Source organism: Nyctereutes procyonoides, unplaced genomic scaffold, assembly GCF_905146905.1.
Source record: "Nyctereutes procyonoides isolate TBG_1078 unplaced genomic scaffold, NYPRO_anot_genome, whole genome shotgun sequence".
Classification (NCBI taxonomy): Eukaryota; Metazoa; Chordata; class Mammalia; order Carnivora; family Canidae; genus Nyctereutes; species Nyctereutes procyonoides.
The window spans coordinates 52683833-52705306 of NW_026575140.1; the positions used below are offsets into that span (position 1 = coordinate 52683833).

The 21474-nt window shown below is 44.7% G+C and overlaps 1 protein-coding gene across 5 annotated transcripts in view; it reads right to left on the reverse strand.

Annotated features, from left to right (window-relative positions):
• ARHGAP44 (Rho GTPase activating protein 44) overlaps window positions 1-21474 on the reverse strand; it is a 164620-nt gene that overhangs the window by 36866 nt on the left and 106280 nt on the right. For all 5 annotated transcript variants that reach the window (XM_055305056.1, XM_055305054.1, XM_055305053.1 and 2 more), the window contains exons 5-10: window positions 21265-21376; window positions 19619-19695; window positions 11977-12094; window positions 4776-4844; window positions 2269-2350; window positions 1672-1799 (exon numbers count right to left, since the gene is read on the reverse strand). In XM_055305056.1, the coding sequence (XP_055161031.1) occupies window positions 1672-1799; window positions 2269-2350; window positions 4776-4844; window positions 11977-12094; window positions 19619-19695; window positions 21265-21376 (586 nt within the window). The remainder of the gene's footprint in view (window positions 1-1671; window positions 1800-2268; window positions 2351-4775; window positions 4845-11976; window positions 12095-19618; window positions 19696-21264; window positions 21377-21474) is intronic.

The window sequence follows — 21474 nt, forward strand, 5'->3', positions numbered from 1 at the left end:
GACAACCTGTGTACTTGTTACTAAGAGGAAATGAGCTGGTGCAGAATAGGGAAAAACAGGAAAAAGAGAGAAGAGAGAGACAGAGACAGAGAGAGGCCTAGCAAGAGGTGGAAAGAACCAGTTGACACTAATTAGATAGCTGAAGATATTAACAAATGACTTTTCCTTTTTGTATATAATGTTTTTATGTTCCATAGAACATATAATTACAATTTATACCCTATCTTTTAGAGAAACATACTGAAGTGATGCAGATGAAATGGCACAATGTCTGGGACTGGCTTCCAATTATCCAAGGCAGGCGTCAGGGCTGGGGTGGGGAGGTGGGGGCAGGAATGGAGGTAGAAGGGAAGCACAACTGTCCATAAGCTGGTTATTTTATCATTATTTTATCTTTTGTGTGCAGTTTTTCTGTAATCTTAAAGAGTGATATTGGGTGGGTGGGTGGGGGTGTTGGTGAGGCCCAGTGCACTTCTGTCTACAAAGCTCTGACTCAGGGATTGTAAAGATCTCCTCCTCTAGTCACTGACAACAGACACAAGAATGCCCAGCACTTAAAATGTGGTCCACAGGGACACCTGGGGAGCTCAGGGGTTGAGCATTTGCCTTCGGCTCAGATTGCGATCCCGGGGTCCTGGGATTGATTCCTGCATTGGGCTCCCCGCATGGGGCCTGCTTCTCCCTCTGCCTGTGTCTCTGCCTCTCTCTCTCTCTCTGTTTCTCATGAATAAATAAATAAAATCTAAAAAAAAAATGTGGTCCATAAAACCACATTTATCCCCACCCCTTGAGAACAGCCAGCACGTCAACATGCCTGGCATCAAAGTGGAAGCCAATATGCATCTGAACAATCCTGGCTTCCTTCTCAATTAGCCCTGTCTGTCGCACATGACCCAGGGCTCACTTAAAGACTTGTGGCTGTTTTGAATTAGTTGGGGACATTTGATAGATGCTAGACACGTATCCTCCCGCAAGTTCAGAAGCCACCATCTCCTCCATGAGTACTTGGCTCAGCGATATCGGTACATCCTAAGTAAATATCGACTGGCTGGCTGATCAGATCAAGGGAAGATGGAGCAGAGATTTTAAAATAGCCTAAAGAAGACAACAATCGCCAGGTCCACCTCCCAGAAAATGGTTTACACAGCAATAAAACCACAGTCACCGACTTCCCAACAGACATCTTTACATGTGGCTCTTAAGAAGGCTTGCTAACGTCTCTATCAATCCTGTTTCCAGGATCTCTATAAAAGAGTTATGATCAAGAAGGTTAAAAGGTCTACTTGTCAAAAGGTCTACTTATCAAGCACAAAATGAAGAGGAGGAGGAAGGTGCAGAGGAAGAGGAGAAAGGGGATGAATGGCGATGGGAGCACCAGCAGCAGAATCAGCAGCAGCATGACCACATCCTGTTAAATAGGAAGACAGGCTGGCTGGAGGGTGTCTAGAAGCTCCTCAGGGCCAGTGGCATCAGCCTTCCACAATCCTTCCTCTTTCCCTTCCTGAAAAGTGAAGGCTCACAGAGAAAGCAGGACCGACGTGTGTGCTATAGGATGGGGAGCTGTCCCACACCACGATGTGTCTGGGTCAGTGGGGAGCTGGGGACAGAGGAGAATCTGGGGCCTGGAGCTGACATCTGCTGGGGGCTGGAGTCAGCCGTCGCTGGACCTACCTCCTCCTGCATCCCACACTCGAGGAGCATCGTCACACAGGCCTCAATGGGGAAGGCGATCTCCCGGCCGCTGATCATGAGGTGCTCCTCCAGGGGCTTCCCGAAGGAAGGCTTCTCGACCCAGGCCTCTGAGTGGGGAAGCAAGAAAGGGGTCTGTCAGCGGTAAGAGAAGGGTGCTCGCTCGTGCTGGAGTATTTCTTTTCCTCTGGTCAGACCGATTTGCCTGACCCAGGCAAGACAGGGAGGCCCAGCTGAGTCTCCGTTCTTGTGGTTTGGGGATGAGGGAGGAGACTGGGTGGGGCAGAGGGCTGGCTAGCTGCATCCAGACCTGCTGGGCTTTGTGCTGCATATGCACCAACCACACACACCTGTGCCCACCCTCTGAACTCAGCCCCCCCTTGGGGGGCAGTGTGTGTGGGTGCACTGTGCTGCCCTCCACCTGCATCAGGGGACCAGCCTGGGAAGTTCAAGAGGCTCGTCTACGTGGGGCCCTATTGGGAGAGTGTGAGGGTGGAGGAGATATAGGGAGCAGGGGTCTCATCCCAGCAGGCAAGCAGCTCACCCACTTCCCTGCTCCAAGGAAGGTCTCTCACTTACCCTGCTGTGCTTTTATCTGAGGCAACACGGCCTGCAAGAGTGTCAGTGACTTCCTGTGGTACTCTGCTTGCACTTCTATGAGCTGAGGAGACACAAGGGTGAGCATTACCCTTTGCCAGAGGGTGGGGAGCCCGGCTCCTGTGCCCGGGGTGCCGGTGGGGGCTCTGCATGAAGGTGCTACCTGACTCCTGGAGAAGGAGGGGGAGGCCCCTGCTCTCTCCCAGTCCACCGAAAATGATGCCTTGAGCATGCTTCCACCTCAGCCTCTGGAGCAAAGCAGTCACCACAACTGGATGTTTGGGAGGCAGGAGAGCCACCAAGTATGAGGGGACCTCCCCCGGCTGGAGCCTGACACAGATGGCTTGCCTTCACTGTGAACCTACCTTGCCTCCCACCCCATCCTCAAAGCTACACAGAGAAGTGCAACAGGAAAATATAAATGGGGAACACTCAGAAATCCGTTTGCCTAGGGGTACCTGGGTGGCTCAGTTGGTTAAGTGTCCAATTCTTGGTTTCAGCTTAGGTCATGATCTCAGGACTGTGGGGTCGAGCCCCATGATGGGCTCTGCACTTAGTGTGGAGTCTGCTTGGGATTCTCTCTCTCTCTTCCCTCCCCGCCCAGCCCTGAGTGCACACACGTGCACTCTCTCTCTCTCTCTCTCTCTCAAGTAAATAAATAAATCTTAGAAAAAAAAACTGCATTTGTCTAGAAGACAGAGCTAAATGCTAGGCTGTATATGATCTTCGTTTCTGGAAGTGTGTTGAATATATGTGATCAGAAAACGTGTGGCTTGATCCACAATCGTCAAGTACCTTGGGGATTCAATTGTTCTGACTCTAGTGATGCAGCCTGAACACCCAATTCTCTCAATTAGTCTGTTTTGATCATCTCACTACTAAAATAGCTGCTGAGGGACGCCTGGGTGGCTCACTGGTTGAACGTCCGCCTTCAGCTCAGGGCATGACCCCGGGGTCCTGGGATTGTGTCCCACATCGGGCTCCCCACAGGGAGCTTGCTTCTCCCTCTGCCTGTGTCTCTGCCTCTCTGTGTCTCTCATGAGTAAATAAATAAAATCTTAAAAAAAAAAAAACAGCTGCTGAAATGTTAACAAGAGCAGATGAACCCCAGTAAGCAACAGGCCTGCCATTTCTGTTCAGAACCCCCACCCCACAACTGGGTGTGTGTGAGGGAAAGGGGAGGGAATCGCTCAGTTTAAATGCTTGGCGTGGCTTGTTTACAGTTATATACAAGTAAAATAACTGGAAACTAACAGGAATTAAACCCCCCCCCAAAAAAAAAATCAGAGCACTGAAATAAATGGGACATAAATGCCAAGCCGGCAGTCCAAGAGAAGACTTGGAATGTCAAAAATGTCATTAGTTCCAGAAATTCTAAAATATTATCTCTGTAAATATACCCAGTGGAATATACTTGAGAAAGTGCTATTACTTTAAAATAAACTTTCTGGGCTGGAAGGAATGCTTATCAGTTCTTTTTTTAGGGTCAGAGGAACGTCTATCAGGTCTGGACCACTCACTGGTCACAGCACTGGGGGGACTATTACCAGGCCCAGGGCACTTCTGCCACAATTATAATTTTAAAAATATTCAGGATTTCTCCTCCTTACTTTCCTTATCCCATCACTTCCCCAATTCATGTAAGGTTTGGGTTTTGTCCCCAGCTTTAAAGGCAGGTGATCTTAACTGGATTTTTAATTTGTATTTTTTTCTCTCAAGTTATTTATTTATTAGTTTTTTAAATTATTGCTGGTTTGGCTTGGTTTGGTTTTTTACTTGCCTTGCACTTTCCCTGGTAAAGAGCCAGGGTCTTAATTATTTGGACCTGATTATTCAAGTATGGATGACTCAGATCCTGTTTCTCGATGGTCTAAATCTGCTCTCATCAAGGAGAGACAGGCATACAGGCTACATTAATCATCCTATACTTACTTGTCCTTGTCTTTGGCCAAAATCGAAATGAGAGACAATTATGGACTGAGGGCGGGGTTGGCTTCTTCTCCCCAAGTTCTTTGTTTATGACAGACCCAGGTTTTTTAACCTCGGCCCGAATGACATTTGGGACTGAGTCATTCTTAGCTGTAGGGGAATGTTCTGTGAATTGTAGGATGGATACTTAACAGTGTCCCTGACCTATTCTCCCTAAATGCCCTTCCCCTAGTGGTGAGAGCCCAAAGTGCCTACAGACATGGCTGAAGATCCACTGGAAGAGAGGATAAAATCACCCCTGGTTGAGAACCACTGCCGCAGACCACGGAGTTGCAATAATCATCATGGATAGGTTGAGTTTTATTATTACGTTTGTAGAGAAATCCATACAAGGAGAAGTAGAAGACCACATTTATTCAGACACAAAACAGTTAAAAACTGTACTCTATCCCATGGCGTGCTCCACCAAAGGCCATTCGGTTCCACGCCACATTCTTTCCCATCCACACCCTGGCTCTTGTGAACAAACAGTAAGTGCTCTTACCTTCCCGGACCCTTACCGTTTGAAAGTAGTTTGCATAGTCAATTTCTTTGGCCACAAAACTGTACATGTCTGCCGATAGCTGGTCCTGTGGAAGGTAAAAAGCACAACAAAGGTAAAACACAGAACAATCGAGCCGCTAACACATGAGTCTAGACATCACAGAAGCAAGAGGCTTTGCTGCTGTTTAATCTCATTTTTAATAAGTCCCAACATGTCACAAGACTTTTCTCTTGGACATTCCCATGTTTCCCAACCATGACTCCGGGGAATGAGTAAGTGTGGAGAGAGCACCTATGCCAGCAGTTTCCCCTGGGGATTGTAACACATGAACCACGTCCAGAGTCAGGAAAGCTGGTGTGGGGGAGTGATGTGCAAATTACTTCCCTACGTCTCTGCATCCTATGCTACCACTCCTGAAATGGTCCACCATTTCCTCTCCTTGATGACTATACTGCTTTGCTGTCCTTCATCCCCAGTACTGAGTGGCCAATCACAACCATGTGGGAAATGGGTGGAAACACACCAATTTGGGGAAAGTCAGATAAGAGATGGGCAGGTTCAAAGGAGGGCTGCTGATTCAAAATTTGGGAAAACCAGGATTTAGTCAAGGTCATGGGCAAATTTCCTGGTGTTAACTGTCCTCCACCATCCAGCTGTCTCTGGGATCAGGGAGGCAATGACATAACATGGCATCTGAATCTGGAATGTGTTCTCCTCCGAGAATAGTTTGGTTTCATGTCCATAGCGAGGTCCAATAAAAGTACATCCTGAGAAGGATGTAGACTCTGTCACTAACCATGTTTCTTGGCATGCCATGTCTTGGACCTTGTTGGCACAAGTCAGGTGATCCCTAAATGTCCTCCCTGTTTGGTAGCCTAGGGCAGGAGATCTTTACAAGGGATGTTTCATTGAGAAGAATCTTTGATGTAAGAGTTGAGGAAGATGTGAGAACAGCACAAGAAAGCTGATCCAGATGTTGAATGAATTCAAGCAAGTAACTACATACTTCAGGAGGAGCCTGATTCACAGAACCCTCAAACATTCTGCACCAACCCCATAACCCTCAGCCCCTCCAGCTGCCAGTGTGAAGCTATTCTCAGAGCACTGCGATGTGAGCAGCAATCTGTTTACTCTTCTAGTATCCTTGACAGGTAAAGAGTGGGAAAGAGTTCTTGCACCCAAGGTATGGAGTTAAAAGGGAAATCTGTTCTCTGGAGAGCTTTAAGCACAGGGTAATCAATGCTACACTTGGTCCAGTTTCAAAGAGTGAAGAAAGAGGGGGGAAAATGAATTAACATTCGTTGGGAACAGTCTAGGTGTCAGGCACAATGTTACATGGAGTTCTCATCTAACTCTCTTAGGTTAAGTGCTGAATTCCCAATTAGCTACCAAGAGTTCGAGGATCTTATCAGGTCTGGCCTCCACCATCTTAAATGTGTTTTGCTGTTGTAAGAGATGAAGAAACACAGGCTAAGAAATGGTACCTTTCCCTAGGCATAAAATGGGTTCTAAGCCTCAGCTCATCCTCACTAGAGCATCCCTGCAGTGAAAGCCTTTGTTGGGCTGCTAAATCTAGCAAAGGTTCTAGAGGAATCAACTTCATCTGTCATCCCCACAGCCACTTCAGCCAGGAGATATCCATCACCAGCCATTGTGAGGGAGGTATGTCAAGTCAGGGAAAACACAAAGGGTCAATATGGCTTGGTAGACGGAGAAAAGGGAGGGACTCCCCCCACCTCGAAAGACTAAATGTCATGCTAAATACACTGTCAATGACTCAGCATTTGAGCTTTGCCAAAAGATGATCTTAGAAAAGTCAGACAGATTGTCTTGTCTGTGAGTGCCTTCAGGAACACCAAAGGGTTTTTTAAAGGTATAATTAGATTACTGTCTTACTGAGTTAACAATATGGATCTCAAATAAGCTGCACTGCAAGTCAGAAATAAAAGTGGACACTAAATCCAATTTCCATGTCTCTAAATCATTAGTGAATTTTCTTTATAAAGAAAAAAAATGACATCAAGAATCACCAGAATTTAATGTGTTTCAAAAATCATCTGTTTTGTGATTTTGCAACTAACCTACACTCAGAAAAAGAGAGTAAATAATCAAGTTCACCTGCAACCCCAACACACAGAGACAAGCTGGAAACACCAGGATATCTGTTCATTTTGTATCTATTTTAATCAGTCATATGTTTCATAAGATTGCTTGGTTTACAAAAATCGAACCAGACTGTTTTGCAGCTCATTACCCCCCCCCAGATAAACACTCTTTCTAGTGGTCACATGATATTTAATATGTGGTTGGATCATGTGTCTATTGCTGGATATTGTGTTTCTAATTTTTCAGTATAACAACACTTGAAAAGCATTTGTTCACACAGGTGTGCATCCATCTCTTGATTATTTCCTTAGGACATATTCTGTAGTTTAAAATGAATTTTGGTTATGTATTTCCTTACAGTTAAATTTAAAAGTATTAGCAGGATTATAATGACTTGGGAAATCAGGGCTTCTGGTTAAAAAGAAAAAAAACATGACACCTGGGCATATCATATTCAAACTTCAGAAAATAAAAAATAAGGAATATTGAAAGAAGTCAGAGGTTAAAAACATTTACCAAGAGAAAAACAAAGATGAGAATTACATCTGACCTCGCCTCAGAAACCATGTGAGCCAGAAGAGGGTGGAGTAAAATATTTAAAGTGTTGAGAAGAACAACAAAACAAGAACAAAACCCGCCAACCTAGAATTCTGTACCCTACAAAATTACCTTCTAAAGGGACTTGAAGAAACTTACAGAATTTGTTGTCCATAGAGCTGTCTGATGAGAAATGCTAAAAGAAAGTTCTTTAAGGTAGAATGCAAAAGATATAGGTCAGAAACTCTGACCCACACAAAGAGAGGCAGAGCATCAGAGAATGGGTAGTGAAACTAGGATAAAACTTTTTTCTTTTTTGTCTTTTAAAGATTTTATTTATTTACTCATGAGAGACACAGAGACAGAGGCAGAGCCACAGGCAGAGACAGAAACAGGCTCCCTGTGAGGAGCCCAATGTAGGACTTGATCCCAGGAACCCAGGATCATGACCTGAGCCAAAGGCATATGCTCAACCACTGAGCCACCCAAGTGTCCCTAAAACTTTTATTTTTCTTATTCTTAATCGAAAAGATAAGTTTATTGAGAATGATAGCAATAATGTATTCACATATATGTCGATGTATCCATGTATTCAGATACACACACATGAATACATTGATACATTCATATAAATACACCTGTCCTTATGTCTGCTTATGTACAAGTCAGTGGAGGGAACCAGGGATATTTTGTTACTAAAAGATACTTGCACTATATATGAAATGGTATCTAGCTATTCCAAAGTCCACTTGGCTTAGTTATAAATGTATACTACAAACTCTAAGGCAACCACTAAAACAAAAAAAAAACAAAAAACAAAAAAAGTATAAGTGATATGCTGAGAAAGAAAACCATATGAAATGCTAACATAAAACCTCAAAAGGTAGAAAACCTGAAGGCAGAAACAGTAAAGAATAAGGGCAACAAGTAGAAAATGGGAACAATTATGATAGATATTAATCCAACTACATTCAATAATTGTTTAAACAACAATAAAAATCCACCAATTAAAAGACTGAGATTGTCAGAGTGAATCAAATACCACGGCCTAACTATATGAGAGTGATAAGAAAACCACTTTCAGTGTAAAAATATGTACAGATTAAAAGTAAAAAGATGGAAAAAAAGGGACATTTGGGTGGCTCAGTGGTTGTGTGTCTTTGGTTCAGGTAGTGATCCCAAGGTCCTGGGATTGAGTCCTGCATCGGGCTCCCTACAGGGAGCCTGCTTCTCCCTCAGCCTATGTCTCTGCCTCTCTCTCTGTGTCTCTTGTGCATAAATAAAATCTTTAAAAAAGATGGAAAAAGACACAGTCTGTTAACACTAATGAAGAGAATGTGGGAGTGGCCTCTATGTCACAGCAACTGGCATACAGAGCAAGAGAAATTATCAGGAATAAAGAGGGACAACATCAATGCTAAAGGGATCATTCTACAAGATGTAATAATCCTTCATGTGTATGCACCTGACAAGAGAGCATCAGAGTACATGGGGCAAAAGTGACAGAACTGGAAGGACGAATACAGGAATCCATTATCATCATTGGAGACTTGAACACCATCCATCAGAAATGGACAGATCCAATAGACAGAACAGTGGTTGTGGACATAGCTGAACTCAACGGCACCATCCATTACTAGACAGAGCTGACAACCACAGACTACATCATCCAACAGCAGCAGAATACACGTTCTTCCCAAGCTCACGAGGAATGTCTACTAAGAGAGATCACATCATGGGCCATAAAACATATTTTAACAAATCTAAAAGAATCGAAATCATATGGTGTTGGCTCTCTGACCACCATACAATTGAGTCAGAAATAAAATCACAGAAATAGAGCTGGAAAACCCCCCCAATACTTGGAGATTAAACACCCCAATGCTGAATAACAACCCACTTTAAAAGTGGGCAAAAGATCTGAACAGACATATCACTGAAGTATAAATACAGATGGCAAGTAACCATATGAAAAGATGTTCATCATCTTACAGCATAAGGGAAATACAAATTAGAATAATTTGCACCCCTGCTGGAACGTCCCATAGTCAAAACACAGACCACACCAAATGCTTTAACCTTAGTGGAAGATCCCTGGAACCATTTCCCATGCAAAGGAATACATGCATATAAACAAGTTTTTTAATGGCAGACATCAAAAAAGTGACAAATAGCAGACTCGAAAAAATGATCTGCAACACGACAGACAGAAGAACGTGTAATACCCCAATGCAGAGAACTTATATAAATTGATATTTAAGAAAAACAGAAATGTCAGTCCAGTTACCAAGACAAATAGGCAATTTACCAACCTGGCAATGTCTATGCGTATCTGAAGACTAGCCAATAAAGACACAAAGGTATACTCAGCACCACTAATATTCAGGGAAATTAAAATTACAGTAGCATAGAGATAAGATAGCTTTATCCCCTCCCCCCAAAAAAAGCAGACTGGCAAAAGCTGAAAACAGGTACAATATATGTCACAGAGAAAGATGTGGGGAAACGTGCAATTCTGTATATTGCTGGTGGGAATGTGAACTGGTACTTCCTTCTTAGGGAAGTGAACTGTCACTATCTATTAAAATTTAAAATGTAGAGTCTTTGATCTAAAAATATCATTTTGGAGCAGCTATCATATAAAAAAATTACCAGTGCATAAGAATATAAAGATGTTGACTGTATTATATTACTTCTGGTGATGACAAAAAACAAAACATACTAGTTTGAGTATTCATCAACAGGAAAAAAGTTACACAAGTCATGGTGTATATATGTCCCCGCAATGCAAGAATACGGACTTTATTAAAAAGATTACATTAGATGTATAGCTACTAACCTGGAGAGATATCCAGGATGGATTAATTGAGAAAAGCAACTGCTAAATTAATATGAGCAAGAGAACTAACTATTCTATAAATACACATACAAACAAAACAAGTAACTGGGAAAACTCTGGACGAGTGTGTATGTTATGAAAAAAAGAGGTGGGAGTCTACAACTGGCCTCCTCATCTTTTATGGCCAATGGGCATGTAATAGAGTGGCACCATGAACAATAATTCTGAACCAATATTGGTGAGGAGGGGTATCTGGTCATCCTCTCTGGAAACAGAGAGGGAGGGGTTGCTGGGCAGGAATGGGGGGCTATTACTGGTATTTTTCTTGATATATTTTCATACTTTTTCACTGGTTATGGTGAAATGCATTACTTTTTTAATCTGTGAACATGTTTTTTGGTAAAGACAGCAGATGTAAAAAGCTGCAGAACAGTGTATTACACTTCCGTTCTGACGCACTTGGAGAGTCATATCTCGCATCCCCTCTAGACCACTGTCTCTTGTCTGTTACAGCATAATTTTCTAAGAAATAGAACTCTTAACTAAAGATCACATGGGTAGACACCACATGGGTAGCATGGATAGACACCACACAGAGTAAAAGTGAAACTGGTGTGATTGTTACACTTGGTGAATGGCACCAGCTAGGTATTTGCCATTGACACCGCAGCTCAAATGATAAATCAGCTGTACTCACGATGAATCTCGGATCTGATGAAGTGTTTCAAAGTCTTACTTTGCCTGATTCCCATAGTACCGTAGGCGTAGAGGTCATGAATTCTTTACCAACTCGTCAGTGTTTCTAATTCCGGAGAGCAATTCTATCAGCCCCTGAATGTCACCTGAATGCAAGGCTGAAGCCACTCATGGAGAGATAAGCCAGTGGGCAAGCTGACAAGATCAGAAAAAGCCACAAAGAACAGAGATGTGTGCAAGCAAAGTGGCTCTGCTCTTTTAAAACCGTATGAGATTAAAACAACAGGTGGGTACCCAGCCGACTTCCAGAAACAGGAATTGGATCTCCTCATTCCTTGGATCTAAACAGCAACAGACATATGGATGCACGTACACACGGGGTATCATGAATGCTATCTTGCTAGTTTTGCTCCAAGCAACATCTGTGGCCAAGATGGGAAACATCTGAACAGGTGTAACAAAGGGCATCTGACATTCCTGAGTTCAGAGCCATGGATTTCTTAGAATGAGGCAATCCTCTCTTAACAAGTGGGAACTCCTCTTTTCCCTATCTCCCTGGTCAGCATTTCAAGATTGCAGCTGAGGACATCCCCAGAGGCAAGAGATTGGTTAAGGGGCTCAGGGAATATTATGAGGTGAACAAAAAGATAAAACCATTTACCATCTACAGAGAGTCAAGGCTGGTCTACTGTCTAAATTCTCGACTGTTCTGACTCCATTCTGAATCCATTCTGTGGGACTCAGATGCCTTACAAAAGCTTCACAGAGACACCGAGGCCATTTCTTCTGTGCCTGCCATGCAGGAACCCTGGTGCTAACCCACTGCTGCACTCCCTACCCATTGAGGCCACCTCCAAGCCCCAATTCTTAAGGCTCATCCCAGCCTCTGGAGATGCCAGTGGGCAAGCTTGGTGACATTCAGTTCATCCAGAGCTCATGCTTAGGGTTTTAGTCCAACACCAGTGAAGAAAGAAGAACTCTTTCAATGCCACCCCTCCCCATTTGTCCCGGTAAAGAGAAGCAAAGAGGTGGGGGGTACCCTGCAAATCTCCACTCTGTTGGCAGCCTCTTCCATTTCTTCCCTGAGGGCATCGGCTTTGGCACCCGCAGGTTGTAAGCCACTGGACAAACCTGAAGATTTGGAAGTCTGCTGCCACCTGATGGAAAACAGGAGGAAAAGAAGAGAGGCATGAGACAGGTAGAGAGCCCCCGGAGCACCGTGGGAATAGGAACGGGGGTTACAAACATTGTCCAGGGGGAAGGAGGGCAGCTGTGGTTGGACACAGGGGCTCAGCTGCCCCTTGGGATGGAGCAGGCATCCCCCCAGCCTGCCATCAACATTCCCTGACCGTCCCGTGGGCTCTGAGTCTAGAGACGCTCGCCAACCTGGCTGAATCCAACCGTGGGTACCAGCTGAGAGGAGCAGAAGAGGATGAAAATTAATCTGAAAACTCCAAAAATAATCTCCACTGGCCAGCACAAAAAGCCTCCTATCAACATTCAGATACTGCATTTATCTTATTTCAACTTTGCATGGAGAACACCAGTCATTGGAAGATGCTACTCTGGAAAGTTCCGTGGAGAAGTACAAATGCAGGGATCCACAATAGGTTCTGGTTACATGGAGTCTGTAAATTCAACGGCTCATGGGGGCCGTGGAGTAAGAGCACTGAGTCAAATGGGTCATTATCTTAAAAACCAGTCTACCCAGGGTCCCTGGGTGGCTCAGTGGTTAAGCATCTGCCTTTGGCTCAGGTCATGATTCCCCCTAGGATCGAGTCCTACATTGGGCTCCCCACAGGGAGCCTGCTTCTCCCTCTGCCTGTGTCTCTGCCTCTCTCTGTGTGTCTCTCATGAATAAATAAATAAAATCTTAAAAAAAAAACTAGTCAATCCTTTATTTCTTACTTGTAACTGGGATATGAGATGCACAAACACTTCATGGACCTAAGAAAAACAATAGTGTCACCAGGGTGACAAAGCGCAGCTAAAGCTAACACCTGATTCCTGACTGCAGACTCTGGAAGTCGGGAGGGACACTGAAGGGAAGTGGAAGGGGACCCTGGTGCAGGTGCTGCCCTACCTCAATTGATAAAAGAAGCTGCGAACTATCATGTGAACCCTCTTGACGAGGGTTTGCTATTAGCAAAAAAAGAACAAAATAAAGGATTCTGTGTTACTTAAAAAATATATATTCACAGTGGCAGAGGGTGGGCACCTGGGTGGTTCAGTCGGGTACACTTCAGACTCTTGATTTCGGCTCAGGTCATGATCTCAGGGTCATGAGACTGAACCCCCACACCCCCTCGCCCCACCCCCAGGATCAAGCTTTGCACTCAGCAGGAGTCTGCTTGAGATTCTTTCTTTCCCTCTGCTTCTACTTACACTAACTTTCTCAAAAAAATGAAATCTTTTAAAAAAATGCATTCACAGGAAAATTGCTTAAAAAGGCTTTGGGATGTCATGCTGGCTTGAAGGTCCAGAGATGGACACACAAGTTTTGGGAACTATTCCTCATCCGAGAGAAGAATTCAGGGCAAATTAGCAAGGAACTATTATTCTACTCAAAGATGCTAGACACTCTAAACTCACAGATACGGATTAGCAAAAATTCCTGGGTAGTTCTTTCTCATAATGGTTTGCCAGTCAAAAATGATATACTTAATAAACCTCCCAGGTTTAGCCATTTGAAACAAAGTATTAAAGTGTTGTGAGGACTTTGTGTGTGTGTGTGTGTGTGTGTGTGTGTGTGTGTGTGTGAAATAAAACAGAAGATGCCATGGCTGTAATTTAGATTGCTGATAATGAACATGGTAGATTATGAGATTAAGCTCAGGGGCGCCTAGCTGGCTCAATTCATAGAGCACGGGGCTCTTGATCTCAGGGTCACGAGTTTAGGCCCCACGTTGGGCATGGAACCTACTTAAAAACAAATAACAAATAAAAAGAAAAAACATTTAAAGCTATAACCACCATGTAGCTCATACTACCTGAAGAAAAAACAAGGAACCAACATATATGTGAAAAAAATAAAGTGACCAGAGATGCTGATTTTTATGGCTTCGAAGATCTGGGCTTGATTTAAAAAACAAACAAACAAACAAACACGAATATACTTAAAATGTGTCTATTAAGACATCTTCCCAAGTTATTCTTTTCTTTCCTATTTCCCTCTATTTCCCCCTCCCCACTGAATTCTACTCCTTAGATAATACCTTGGTAGTTTAAAAACAGATTTTTCCTCTCTCTTTAAAGGGAACTTTTTTTGCAATAGAGAAGTAACCTACTTTGAGATTACAAAATAGTGATGAGATGCAAAATGAGATCATAGAAATCAAACAGTAAAATAGCAAGGAAAACATGGAAAAATGTGTATGGATAGTAATCTGCTGGGGAAAGAGACCTCCTTAATCATGAATTTCAAGGTATGGTGGCCTTGTCAGACATCTATTCTACAAATAAACGCAAGCATTTTCCTGCTCCGTCAAGAGAAGAAAGAGGGATTCCTGACCAAGATGTCTGAGCTTTAAAATTTGCAGAACTGAAAGTTCTGGGCATGAAGGAGGGCACGGAATGTAAGGAGCACTGGGTGCTTTGTGCAACTAATGAATAACTAAACTCTGTCTTTGAAATTTGTAAATAGTCTATGTTAATTAATTGAATTCACATAAAACAAAATAGTACAATAAAATAAAACAAAGAAGAAAGTTCAGCTCTGATGTGACATCATCATTTGCAGGGAAAGTTGCCATTGCTACAGGACCTGGGGGACACGGAGATGGAATACCACCTTTAATAAAGGCTAGAGGAGAGAAAAGGGCCAGAAATAAGGGTATGGAATTTTAGGGATCAGGAAAAGGGTCAAGAGGGCAAATGCAAGAGGAGTTCAGGGCAACAGGAAGTCGAAAAGAAGAATTTTTGGAAGGCAAACAGGAAGGTTCCTTTAGAGGGACATTTATTATTTCATCTGTCCAGTCTCCTTCCCTTTGTCATTGGCATCCTCTGATCTGTGAGGCCTTGCCCTACTCATACTCTGATGTGTGGGCAAAAGGGAGGTGCTCGGTTGGGTTTTTGTTGTTGTTGTCATCGTCATCATTGTTTAAGATTTATTTATTTGACAGAGACAGAGAGAGCAGAGTAAGGGCCAGAGGGAGGGAATATCTAAGCAGACTCCTGTTGAGTGCAGAGCCTGATGCAGGGGCTCGATCTCATGACCCATGAAAGATCAGGACCTGAGCTGAAAGCAAGAGTCAGACGCTTCACCAACTGAGCCACCCAGGCGCCCTGGGAAGCTGCCAGTTTTGCATAATCCTCACCTATGAGCAGACCAGGTGAGGGTCCCTGATGCAAACCAAGCCCATGCTCATCCTTCATCACCTTGACCAACGTACAGGCCAAGGAAGTGGCATGGAAGCAAAATCAAGGTACATGAACCCTCTCCTCTGTACTTTCAGAATCAGAACATAAGGAATAGGTGTTGTGCTGGGGAGCTATGAGCCCAAGGGACCATGAAGACACTGGATCTAAGATGTCTGTATGCAGAGAGGCAGGAGGTGGAGAACAGCTTGTGACCCAACAAGATTCTGCTGTCCATCCCAGAGGTACTTAAATCTGCCACATTTCCAGAATTCACTCCTAATAAGCTACTTCTTTAATTCCACAAGCTGCCCAGTATCCATCCCCAAGTGCTCGCATTTTATTAAATCAGTTCACCTGCTTCCAAAGAAAGCGGGTGTCTTAATCTGCTCAGGCTACCATCACAATATACCATAGACTGGGTGGCTTTAAGCAATAGAAATTCGTTTTCTCACAGTTCTGGAGGCTGGAAGCCCCAGATTGAGGTTCTGGCAGGGTTTGGGTCTGGTGGAGGCTCTCTTGCTGCCTCCTCACTTGTCCTCACATGGTCTTTCCTCCAAGCGACTATGCAAAGAGAAAGAAATCACTCTCTTCCTCTTATTCTAAGGCCACCAATCCAATTGGATCAAGGCCCTACCCTTATGACCTGACTTAACCTTGATTACTTCCTAAAGGCCCTACCTCCAAATATAGTCACATTAGGGGTGAGAGCTTCAACCTGTCAATTTGGGGAGGGTGAAATTTAGTCCACAGCTATTCAGCAGAAACGTGAAGTATCCTAGACCCAGAAGGGTTGATCTTGAGATATATGCTCAGAAAAAAGAGAGGCAGACTTTGGGAAGGAAGGGGGCTCCTTCTGTAACCACTCCCAAACCAAACCTATCACAGAAAAGACATTTGTGCTATAACAGAAAGGAGGGAAACTGAGTGGGGGAAAAATTAGAGAGGAAGACAAACCATAAGAGACTCCTAACTCTGGGAAACAAAGGATTGTGGAAGGGGGGAAGGTGAGGAGATGGGTTAACTGGGTGATGGGCACTAAGGAGGGCACTTGATGGCATGAGCACTGGGTGTTATACTGTATGTTGGCAAATTGAATTTAAATAAAAAATTTAAAAATAAAAGACCTTTGTGTATCATTCAGTTCAATTCAATTCAATTCACAATCTTTAATTCAGCATAAAGCTTGAGTTTTCCTTCAGCCTTCTTATCTATTATTTCTCAGCTTTTAAGCTTTGGTCTTGTCTGAGGATATTAAGGCTGGTATAATTGGCTTTTCAAGCAGGCAAGCCAGATTTACGCGAATAGAAGCAAATATTACACCTTGGATTCAGACCTAATTAAATATTGGATAAATGATCTGATTTGACAGCATCCACCCAAGTTGTAGTAGAATTCAAAGATCCAATCATAATGATCAAAAGCGTGTCTCCACCTGGGATACGCCATTTAGTTCTGGAGAGGGTGACTCGTGGAGGGCAAAAAAGGACGAAGGAAACGTTTGGTGATCCCACAAAGAACACACACTAACGTGTGCTGACTGACCACAATGGGAAGTGGGGTGGCGGTGCCGGGTAGGGAGCTCAACTGTTCCAAAAGAGCAGCTGATGATCCTTGCTATTCAATAGCACAGCAGTTGGTCTTAGGGTCTCTGCTGTATCTCGAGATGCAGTCCTCATGTTAGCTGGAGAGGGAAGGGTTAGGGGAAAGGCAGGAAATTGGGGTGGGATGGCTTCTGAACAGACAAAGGGTGTTAAGGGTCTCAGCTGAAGTTTAGGAGCATCAAAATCTGGGCAGAGATTTCCTTGCCAAATCCCAACATACAAGAGATGATAAGCTGAGAACGCAGAAGAATTCATTAAAATCATGGAAGACATGTTTGGAATGATGCTTCTCTATGGTTTGGAATCCATACGCCACTTAGTGTCACCATTAAAAATGCACCACATGACTAGATGGACCATGACTCCTGCCTACTTTCCCTCTCATAAGGAGACTGAACAGGGGCACCTGTGTGGCTCAGTGGTTGAGGGTCTGCCTTCAGCTCAAGTCGTGATCCCGGGGTCCTGGGATTGAGTCCCACATCGGGCTCTCCACAGGGAGCCTGCTTCTCCCTCTGCCTATGTCTCTGCCTCTCTGTGTCTCTCATGAACAAATAAATAAAATCTTTTAAAAAAAACGGTGGGGGGGGGGGAGGAGACTGAACAAAAATAGGTATATAGAGGTGGCAACAACAAGCCCTGATGCTAGCATCTGGCCTTCTGACCAGAAGCTCTGTTGCTGGAAATTCAGGTTTCCCTTACAGAGGCAGAGCGATCTCAGAGCTAAGAACCAGGTCCCCACGGTTCTTATTCTAAGGCCACAGTGAAGGAAATCACTCTACAAACCCAAGAGCAAGGTGACCACCACCATCCTAACAGTGGGACAATCAGCAGGTCTTTACTCTTCGTGTGACTCCGCAGATGTGGCCCTTGAATGCTGACATCATGGAAGGCAACTAGACGTGGTCTGAGGGTGCCACAGTCAGCGATACCAAATCCCCAAGCCCCATGAAACCTGCTCTGTCTTCCTCCACAGGTGCTAAGGAGAGAGCTTCAGTCCTGAGTCAGAACTCTGACACGTTCCCTCCTCCTCTTCCTCCTTCACAGAAGGAGATGAGCTTCAGGATCACAGCCCTCCTTCCATAGGCAACAGGATGTAAAATCCATCCTGTTCGCTTTGATGTGTACCTGGCATTTACAGCAAAGGGTAGTGCTTTTCACCTTAGAGTAGGGCTCTAAGATTCTTTAAATGGATTCATTTTGAGGAAGCGAATCAACTTTTTGCAAGAGGTGTGGGTTCAGATGTCCAAAAGTACTAGGGCAGATCGAAGTTCCAGAAACACTAAATTAACTAAAGAAATCTTTGTTTTTCTGTTGACCTAACCTGTTCTATTTCCGGTCTTGGGGGAAGTGCCCTATACTTCATATCAGTCCAGATGCAGAATTCCAGTTAGTTAAGGCCCAACTAGTTAAGGCAGCAGCTTCTTTTTGTAAAGCGCTTGGGAAGTACTGTGACAAACGTGATCTCAACTGACACTCAAGACAACCTCCTCACGTCCACCCACCAATGGCGCTACTACTTGTGTGCAGGTGACTGAACTGAGACTCTCAGAGGTTGACTTGACAAAGCTCACAGGTCTAGGAAACAGGTGACGTGGATCTCACCACCTCTCCTTCTGACTCCCAGTTCAGGACTCTACCTTATATCTCTCAGCCCCAATACATCCCTATACTCTGACTTTATTTCTTATCCTCAGAAAAATTAAAAAGCAGTAAGGAGAGGATTAAGATGATGTGCAAAGAGCCTGTGGTAAAACCAAATGTTCCTTCCATATTCATATTCAGGAACCTGCATTCCTTCACTTTGCACACCCCACTGCAGGATTTAGAAAGTTATATATGCACCATGAGGACATGTGGCGGTCAGAGTCAATGGCATCTCAGTGCCTCTGGCGACCCCCTTGCTGTAACAGGTACTTTCTGGAGGCTTCTGGAGGCTTCACAAAGAGAGCAGCATAGCTAGACTGCTGCTTCCCTCATAAAGGTCTCAGGCTCAAAGAGCGGCTACAGAAAGGGGAGAGGTACATCACTGGCTTCAGGTAAAGGTGGACAGACCCCAGAATCAGAAAATTGCCCCCTTCTTATAGACACAACACCCCACCCACCATGCCTCTTTGATCTCAGCTTCTACCATGTCCCCTGTTGGTTCCTACCCTAGCCATGCTGCCTTGGTGTTGGACCCTGAATATAGCAGCCTGATCCCACCCCCCCACACACACACACATGCCACAGGGCCTTTGCATGTGCTGTTCCTGCTATCATGGAGAGTTCTGCACTTGAACTCTGCATGGCTGCCTCCTTCTCATCATTTAGGTCTCAGATCATGTGTCATCTCTAAGAAGCCTTCTCTGTTTTAACCTACCTAATATCGTTGCTTCCCTTTCTCCATGAATGTCTTCCCAAACTGCACCATGCTACCTTCTTTACAGGACTTATGGCTGCCTGAAATCGCCACGGGTTCACTTGGCCTAGGGTCTCCCATCTCCCGCACTGGGCTACATGTAGTCCCCTTGAGAACAGGGACCACCCCCCTTCCCCCACCTCTGGCTCACGACTCTTACCTCCAGTGCCTGGTACTTCGGGGGTATTAAGAGAAACTTAGTGAATAAAAACACACTCAACAAATGCCCCTCCCCATGACCTGCATCCCCCCCCCCCCCCCACCAAATACGATCACTATTCCTTCCAAGAAGGCAAGAGGAAAGCAAAGAAACCCTTCTGTACCTTGTTCGTGAAGAATCCATGTCCAGCACCAACTTGGCTAAATGTTTCCTCTGCTTCTGAATGTTTGGGATTTCCACCTGTGGTTACAGGACAGAGTCAAATCCAGATAAATTCTTAAGGACTACTGACAGCCATCCAACAAGTATGCTGGAGGCTTCCGAGTCCTTATTTCCAGAGGAAACCCTCAAGTCTTTGGCCTGAACTAACCTCTGCTCTTTCTTCGCTGGATGCCTGCCAGGCCTTCCATCAGCCAGACCCTGTTTGGGGCTCTGCACTCCTCTGCTCCCTAATGCCTGGCCTCGTTCTTGCTCCCACCTCAGCCAGCAAATACAAGTCCCATCCCAGCTCTGCCCACAACACAAGGGCCACAAGTGGGGAGAAAAGCAGAAAGGACTGACACACAGACCTAATTCAAAACATACAGTAGTGGGATGATGGGGCCTAGTCTCAGGAGACCTGAGACCTGATGGGGAATGCAATCAGGATGTATTTTTATCGAAATAAAGTAAGACTTTTTTTTCCAAAATAAATACCAAATAAACATTTCCATGGCTCTGCTCAGTTATGACAAGTTCTTCCACAGTGGCTGTATGTGGATGCTCTTTTTATATTTTTATTTCTAAAAATGACTTCCCTGAACATCCCAGTGTGGGATTTTTGTGTCCAGGCTCAGCCCAAGCGGGGCAGGAAGTGAGAACTTAAAAGGGAACACTGGCTGTATGCTAAAACCAAAATCATCTCAGGCCACGGCTTTTATATAGAAGGAAAAAGCATGAGGAAGATCTTCTGAGTGGGGGTGAATAATGTTGTAGAGGGTAACAATTTCTGACAGGGAAGAGAAGAAGTGGCTCCTCCAGTCATTGGAGAGCCCAGAAGCAAAGCTTGGAGGGTCACCCAGACATCTGGTTGGTAACCAGCAAGTCTCAGCACCCAAGTCAAACACATCCCTTGGGTTTGCATCAGGCTTTGCCTGGGGCCCCAGACCACCTTTTAGGAAGAGCAAAGGGCCTCTCATGCATGCTCTTGGCTGGGCAATGGCCAGGACGGCATCTGAGAAGTCTAGAGCTGATCTCTGCCAAACCATCATAAATAGGATTTTCTCCTTGAACACTTTTAGGCGCCTTGGTTAATTATTTGCCCATATATCTCATCATAGAAATTGCACCAGGGGATGTAGAAGTGCTGGGGGCAGTCTAGGAAGGAATCCAGACATGGTCTAGGGCCATGCTGTCCAATATGATAGCCTCCAGCTCCCTGTGGCTACCCCATTTTAAATTCGAATAAAAAAAATTAAATAAAACTTAAAATTGGGTTCCTCAGTCACACTAACCACATTTCTAGAGCTTAACAGCCACAGGTAGCTAGTGGCTAGCAAACTGTGCGGATGCTGAGCATCTTCATCACTGCAGGCTGTTCTATGGGACAGCACTGGAGAGGTCTTACATGATCGATTCAAGGCAACTGGCAGGAGGTCCGAACCGCCCCCCTTGCCGAGTGCCAACAGAAAAGAGTGTGGGTGACAGAAGGAGCTGGCAAGCAGTGAGGGGGGCTGCCCATTGGGGGATCCCAACCATGCACATGGGCAGTAATGATTCCTAATGAGAAGCAGTGTCACAGGCCAGGGTCGTCTCATCCCTGCGGCTTACCTCGGCCAGCAAAAACAGGGGTTCAATCACGTCTCTCTCCACCTGCAACTCAAAATGGATCAGCTCCTGGGCCAGCTTGTCCTCTGTCTCTCCGCAGAGCTTCAGCATCTTCCTGCAACAGGAGGGGAAAAGCCACACTGAAAACTGGCAGAGCAAGAGGTCACCGGCATCCACAGCCCCCGGCTGGGGAAGCTTTCAGGAGACAGTGTT